General features: G+C 45.2%; 1 protein-coding gene across 1 annotated transcript; it reads left to right on the top strand.

Annotated features, from left to right (window-relative positions):
• Positions 1-6,068: 6,068 nt before the first annotated feature.
• On the top strand, positions 6,069-7,833 carry LOC125555934 (NAC domain-containing protein 45). The gene is made up of 3 exons (XM_048718740.2): positions 6,069-6,436; positions 6,542-6,822; positions 6,929-7,833. Exons 1-3 carry the CDS (start codon positions 6,235-6,237, stop codon positions 7,655-7,657), a joined length of 1,212 nt encoding a protein of 403 aa, XP_048574697.1. The 5' UTR covers positions 6,069-6,234; the 3' UTR covers positions 7,658-7,833.

Below are 7,833 nucleotides of genomic sequence, written 5' to 3'. Positions count from 1 at the left end.
CTCCTACATGTGATGATCATCATATATCCTAGGGTTCTTAGTTAATTCCAGAATGCAAAACCAACGACGCATCCATTCCATGGCCGACACACGCAGCCGGACTTGTTAATTAACTGCTGGCGTACCCAGCACTAGTTAATGATCGAGGCTTGTTGCTAGCGTGTGCGGTCTGAACCCTTCCCTTGTCCACCGTACAGCCAGGAGCAATTAACTAACGCTCGCTCGAATGATCCATAGCATCTGTCACCGGAAACCAAAGCCCGAATCAAATACACATCATTTAACTAAGGCTCCGGGGCCAATCGAACGGCAAAACGTCAGCTCGCAGGAACCGTCCAGGCGTGGAATTAAAATTGTGGCAGGCCGGACAGATGAAGAAGGCGGCGGCACACGCCGCTCAACTGCTGCTGAACTTAATTTAGTTGCCGCGCATGCTGGTATATATCACACGTTGCGAATTAGATAGGCTAGAAACTGGAATCTTCCGTCCTCCTCCATTAGGTTAATCACAAGAGCGTCTCCCTATTGGAGACAGAGCTTTGTTTATGCTTGCGGCCCTTTCGAACCATCGTGTACCAAGCCAAAGAAGATAATGCAGAGTACTTAATTGGCTTAGCCTTTCCGATCCGGTCTACCTCTACGGCTCTACCACCCCATGGTTGGGACTTGGAGCGATCACACCAAAGAAACTTAATCTAGTAGCTACACGTAGCGGAAGCATCAAGTCACACATGCTTACGGGGACTTGTTACAGTTAATTGGTACTTATACGCTAGTTTAGTCGCCGGATAGCCTAACCGCACGCGCGATTAAAAGGTGATTGAGACATATGAGGGTGGTTAAGATAAGAATGGTGCGTCCTAATCAGGCTTCAGCGTAGGCTTAGCTAAGTCATGACGATGATGCCCTAAGCATCGGTTATGATAGATTATCTCTAAGCAGGCATGCATGCATGCTTGCGAAAAGCTAGTTGAAAAACGTCTGTGGGATGGGGTTACTAGGATCGTCGTACGTCAAGAGGTTGAAAGGCTTATCCATGAGCTCACATGCATGGGTACATGACATGGGTGGCTGGTCCCCTTTTTCTAGAACGATAGCCACTATCGGTAGCCGCTAATAATTGGCTACTTAGGGTAACATAAACTTGACCTCCCACCTTTATAGAAAAGGAAAATTCTGAACTCAATATTCCTTTATTTTCACGAAGATGAATTCGATCTTCTAGCTAGTTTGATCCTCTTCATGGAGCAGAGCATACATCATGCTAAGAGCAGCTTTTTGGCTGCAGACTTGTTACATTTCACCTTTTTATATACCTTGACATCTCGCTGCATTTCAAAAAACTTACTAATTTAGTTTGAGGCCTTTGACCAGTGGCACAAATCGGTTTATGATAGGTTTGAAGCAAAATTGGGTAGTTGAAGAGGAAACAATTTCTCCGCTAGCTTCAAACTAATACTTACTAATTTAGTTTGAGGCCTTTGACCATAGAACAATTGGTCTACGGTATTTTTTTTTATTAATCAAGTATAAGTATGTTAAGGAGGGTATAAAGGAAGAAAAGAGGAAAAAAAAGTTAACCAATATCAGCTCCAAGAAACACTATAGGAATTGAAATTAGGGCAAAACTTTAACAAATCTTGAAAGCGAGCAACTTATAAGCTCTAGATTTGCTCTCAAGAAGTGTTTCCAGGAGTCAAGAGAGGGAGTTATGCTCCTGAAGATCCTTCCATTCCTTTGCATCCAAATATTCCAGCACTCGTGTATAAGAATTTCCATTACAGTTGGTTTAGGTAGTCTCTCAGTCGTGAGAAGAGCTTCATCATAAACTAAACCCCCTCTAAATCAAATTGAGATAATGAATTTCCAATAGTCAGCGTCGGTATTTCGATTCTCATGGTGAAGACAGTGACAGAGAACATCATGGTGGCTGAGGTTTGAGGCCTTATAATGGTGGATCGAGTCTTCATGGCAATGAGGACTTTACTTGGTGATTCGGGACTCGTGGCAGTGGCATCGGTAAGTGGAGGCGGCAACACAGGCGGAGTATAGAGTCTTAGCTTTCAGGGTGAAAACCTAAGGTATGACCTTAATTGGTTGTGCCTGGCAGTGACCTTATTGAAGGCATTGTTTTGAGAGCGCGGATCTTCTTCATGGTGAAAACCTAAGATCTATGATCGGGCGATGACGGTGCATCTGCACTATTTCCTTCTTGAAGGCGTCGCATTTGGAATATTGGGACTTCAGGTGTTGTCTAGGTGGTGGTTTGTGCTGCAGCTACAAGTTGATCACTATAGCAGGATCTTTCCTTTCTTCTTCTTCTTCTTCTTCTTCTTATTGTCTTTTGGTTGTGTGCATCCGTAATGTCTTTATAACATTGCGTTGTTGTAGAGGCTGGGTGTAATTGGTATCTTCGCGATATTAATATATTCTCTTTGTTAAAAATACAGTCATCGGCAAAGTTGTAGTCCCCAAACAGATGGTGTGCAGTTTCATCAACTTTTTAAGTACATAAAGTGCATGCATAATCATCCATATATAAGCCTTTCATTTGAAATAGTGTTGTGGTGTTCAGCTTATCATCAAGTATAAGCCAAAAGATAATTTTATGCTCGAGCCTACTTGGTCCTTTCCAGACTTTACCAAAGAGTTCAACGGCCTTGTTGTTTCCCATGATAGTTGTGCACATTTCATAGAGGAGTGACCCTTTGAATATGACCAGAAATCCAACTAGCCCTCCTCTGCTGCCGCTACATCACTTTGGTTGGCCCAACTAGCTACCCTTTTTAGAAGGTTCTAGAACCTTCCCAGGCCGTTTTTCTGTTGCCTTCTTTTCCGGGTTTTTTTGTGTTTTGTTTTCCTTTCAAAATTTTGTTTTCGCTATCCTTTTCCCTTTTTTTCCTTCTCATTTTTGAGTCCAAATTCATGATTAATTTATGAAACCCAGGAATAATTTTTAAATTCGGGAATATTTTTTTGCACATTCATGAACATTTTTTGAAATCATGAATATTTGTCAAATTTTTGAACATTTTCTGAAATCTGAGAACAATTTCTAATTTGTAAAAAATAAATCTAAGAACTTTTGCCCTAAAACGATGAATTTTTTTTGTATACGTGAACTTTTTTCAAATTCATGAACATGTTTTGAAATTTGGAACATTTTTTAAATCATGAACATTTTTTAATCCTGGACATTTTTTGAAATTTGGGACTATTTTCACAAATTCTTTAATATTTCTATAATTCATGAACATTTTTAAAATTGAAGAAGAGTTTTTAATTTTTTATTTTTACATAAAAAACAAAAGGAAACTTAAAAAAGAATAATGGGCCCGCGTGGGTCGAGAAGTGCGCGTTTGGGCGACTCCTGTCGCCCTACGTGGGAAATAGGAGCTCCCAGACACAAAGTATAGTGTTTTTTCTTCTCAGAACATAATGGGCTGTAATGTGGGAGAGAAAGCTATCTCGGCCTAGAATTTATATGGGCTGAGAATACTCGGCCCATCTATTCGGGAACACCGGAACACTCAAAAAAAAAGCTCCTGATCAAACATTTCTCAGTTGTAAAAAAAAAGACCAAACATTTCTCAAAACAAAAAAGCTCCTGACCAGTCGACTTGGGCTGCTCCATTCTTTGATTTTTTTTCCAAAATTAAAAAAAAATGTTCGCAATTTGAAAAAATTCAAAAAAAATAACAGCTCCTGACCTAGCCTGCCCACTTCTCACACGTCAGCACGGCCTGAAGAAGCACAAAAACAAGTCAGTACGACCATTTCTGAATTGCGACGGAGGTGTTTCCACAATATCAAAATGCAGCTCATGAGCTGTTTGCTGACAGAACGTACCAGGAAATTTTGTTAAGACTTGGCCAAGCAGATTCTTAATTCCCCAAAAAAGAAGGACAAGCAGATTCTCGAGAAGATACATGCATTCGGTCCCTAAAATTGGTGGAGTACAGCTCGCTATCCGTGGCTTCCATCTCTTTTTTTTTCAATCTGACGACATCATGCTGACAGTAGAGAGTATCTTGGATCTCCGATGAGCCAGCTGCCGATCGAGTTGATAGAAAATTTCAGACCAATTAATGCTGCACATCAGCTCCATTTAGGTAAACAAACTTGGCCGCACCCGGTAGAGTAGCTTGCAGTTAAGCAGAAACTTCTATCTCCGTTGATCTACGGAGGCATACGTGGATTCGGAACCGACATTGAACGGTCAGAGAACGGTGTCCCTCTGACATGCTTTACAGGAGCATATGCATGCGTGGCTAGCTGGACGTAAGCTAGCTGTACCACAAGCTAGCGCATGTGGCACCGGCCGATCGCTTTCCCTAGCAAACAGTTGGGTCAAGATCGAGAGTTTGAATCGAAGCCCGGCCGGCCGCCAAATCCAGTTCCGCCGGCCAGATAATATGGACCTTGCATCGTGTGCTCTAGCCTCTAGGGCTGGCTGTCAAGCATGCACGCACGTGCTCCTAGCCCCCAGAGCTAGAAAATAAACTAATAATAATTTAAACAGCTGGACACGTATACCCAGTTTCATTCAGTAGTACTAACATATTATCAGTTAAATTTTTGATCAAAATTTAACATATAAAATACAAAAAAAATTAATAAACCAGGACGAAGGTAGTAGTAGCGAGTTTCTACGAGATTCTGGCCGACCGAGGCGGCAAGCTCGTGGCCTAACTAAGAGAGGCTGGAGCTGACCAATTTCGATTGTTCCATGCATGGTAATACTTGTGAGGTATGAACAGCCGTCATTCTTGCATGCATGCTGCAGGCTTTGACCGTTCCACGCCATGAGAATATTTCTTCTTGTAGAGGTCCTATGTTGCTGCTGCAGGCAGGCTTGAATCCGTACGGTTAAAAAAGGTTACAAAAGTCCTACCTTGGCCAACTAAATTGCCATAGTCACGAACTGAACAAGACATGTTGCAACTTGCAAGAACGAGCCTACGTGGCCTGATAGCTGCATGCATGCCCACACCACAGCACTACTCATGCCGATGTTAAGCTAAGTACTGTACTACTCAATGTTAGGCTGATATGGATGCTAGCTACTACTCCAGCTTCAATGTGTACATGCATGCGAACTGATGTGCGCTGCACTATTTTATTTTATTTTATTTTATTTTTGTCAAAAGAGATGGCAATTACCAAGAAACCGGAGCAAAGCACACTTGAATCTACGCTCATCAACAATTAACAAATCGAAATTGAGTTATTTACCATATATGCCGCGAAATTTCACACTATCATTGAGCAAGCTAGCCTAACTGCATGCAAAGACCTGACCAAATACATGCATACCTAGTCTCTCATGCATGGTCATCAAAGAACACACAAACCCTACATGTTTCTTCAAATCAGTCTATATACTGAAACCGGGCATAGGAGAAAAGTAAAGGGAATAGTTTCCTTTGTCAAAATATCTAGGCGAGAGAAGAGTCTGTGGTTTGAGGGATTTGTATCTTTCTCCGCAACGCTACAAGAGAGAGAAGAAAGTCAAGTAGCCTACCAAACAAGCCTCCCGCCCTCAGTTTTAGGCCCTGTTTGGTTTTAAATAAGTCACCAACTTATAAGTCGAAAAATAAAAAAAATGACTTATTTTGCTAAACGGACCCAAATTATAAGTCACCCCAACTTATAAGTCATAAGTTGCTCCACTCCAACTTAAAACTTATAAGTCACCCCCTTTTACGTGGGTCCCATCACCTTTACATAAAAAATAAGGTGAAAATATATGGTCAGATGACTTATAAGTCAGGTGACAACCAAACAGGCATGACTTATAAGTCACTGGAACCAAACAGGCCGTTAATTGGCAGCAGCCCCCCACACTCCCCGGCAGTAGCTGTGGAGATACAGGGAATTAAAGCTGCAGAGGCAATTAATCGCTGAAATTAATGCCCCCGATCACACCTAAATCTGATGTGTGATGTGGGGCGATTAATGAAACCGACTGAAGAGTTCCTTCCTAGGCAAGGTTTAGGTGGACCTGGCCCCTCCGACGCCACGGAAAAGGTCGCTGAAAGCATTATAAAAGTTGGCCTCTTGCGCGCTCTCCATCCCCTTCCTGTTCCCATTCATCCGTCTGCACCCAGCCTCGCTTTCTTGTGCGCTCAAGCAAGCCTCCGAGGTTCCTCTTCTTCTTCTTCCTCCCGATCGATATCACTCGTAGCTAGCAGGCTACTGCTTTCCTTGGCTGGCTTGATCGAGAGAGCGAGCATGGTGGAGAGCGTGGCAGCAACGCCGTCGGAGGAGCAAGGCCGCGGCGGCGGCCTGTCGCTGCCTCCGGGGTTCAGGTTCCACCCCACCGACGAGGAGATCATCACGAGCTACCTCCTGCGCAAGTTCCTCGACCCTAGCTTCGTCTCCCGCGCCGTCGGCGAGGTCGACCTCAACAGCTGCGAGCCGCGAGATCTCCCAGGTACCAATTCGCTTCGCCCCCCTAGCTTCATCGTCTTCTTCTTTTTTCCATGCATATTTACGGCGGGCTAGCTAGCTGCTGATGTTGTTTGATGTGCAACTGAAGGCAAGGCCAACATGGGGGAGAAGGAGTGGTACTTCTTTGTGCACAAGGACCTCAAGTACCCCACCGGGAGCCGGGCCAACCGCGCCACCAAGGAGGGCTACTGGAAGGCCACCGGCAAGGACAGGGAGATCTTCAAGCCCCGCGCCCGCGAGCTCGTCGGGATGAAGAAGACGCTCGTGTTCTACAGGGGCCGCGCGCCCCGCGGCGCCAAGTCTGAGTGGGTCATGCACGAGTTCCGCCTCGAAGGCAAGTCCAGAGGCCAAACCATGAACAATCCCAAGGTGAGCCTCTCCAACATTCCATTCTAATTACGCCTCTCTCTAGACTCTACTCGATCGGAGGGTGAATTGATTGGGAGTTTTTTCGTGTGTGCTTTTGATCGGTCAGGACGAATGGGTGGTGTGCAAGGTGTTCAACAAGAAGGGGGAGGCCAAGGCGGCGAGGGCCGCCGACGTGGACGCCGAGTACTCCGCCGTGACGACGCCGAACGCTAGCTCGGTCGTCGACGCCGGCGAGGGCGCCGGAGACTTCACCGACTCCATGTTCACGATCGACCCGCTCTGCTACATCCCCAACTCCGACGAGTACACAAGCAACCAGCCGCCGGCCAAGACGACGACGTCCACCACCACCAACAGTGCGGCGCCGCCGTACAACGCGGACTACTACTACCCGTCCGTTCCTACTACAGCTGGAAGCTTCAACCTCATGTCTAACTACAGCTTGACCAACGCCACAAGCAACGCGCAAACGTCCACCGCCATGGCCAGCTCAGTCCCGGCAACAAGCGGCTCCTCCTGGCAGCACATGCTTATGAATACGGCGCCGCATGGCGGGATGATGGGAAGAAGAAGCTACGACGTCAACCTCCATGAGCAGCAGGCGATCATGATGAGAGCCCTAGGTGGTGTCGTTGGCGCCCAAAACTTCGGTGAGCCGGCAAAGGGTCTGCAGTTGCCGAGCTCCGCGGTGACCGCCGGCAGTGTTCCGCCTCAGCCGGGCAAGCTCGGGAGCTACGACGACGGTGAATTTCCCTATGGGAATTATGATCTTGCTTCTGCCGCTATGAGTGGACGCCCAGCTGCTGCTAATAATCTTGGTCCTAGGTTTTACTGATCGAATGTTCATTGATTGTAGTAATTTTGTTGGTTGCTTCATTGATTAGATCGATGTTGATTATATATGGACTATGGAGAGATTACAGTTGCATTAGTTTGTTTTAGGATTTTGTAAAAAAGGACAATATATTGTTTGTTGTGAGTTAACTATGTTGCTTCTTCAATCTTCATTGA

Source organism: Triticum urartu, chromosome 5A (assembly GCF_056163025.1).
Source record: "Triticum urartu cultivar PI428250 chromosome 5A, HENAU_Tu73, whole genome shotgun sequence".
In the NCBI taxonomy this organism is placed as follows: domain Eukaryota; kingdom Viridiplantae; phylum Streptophyta; class Magnoliopsida; order Poales; family Poaceae; genus Triticum; species Triticum urartu.
This window is presented reverse-complemented; position numbering and strand designations above follow the sequence as displayed.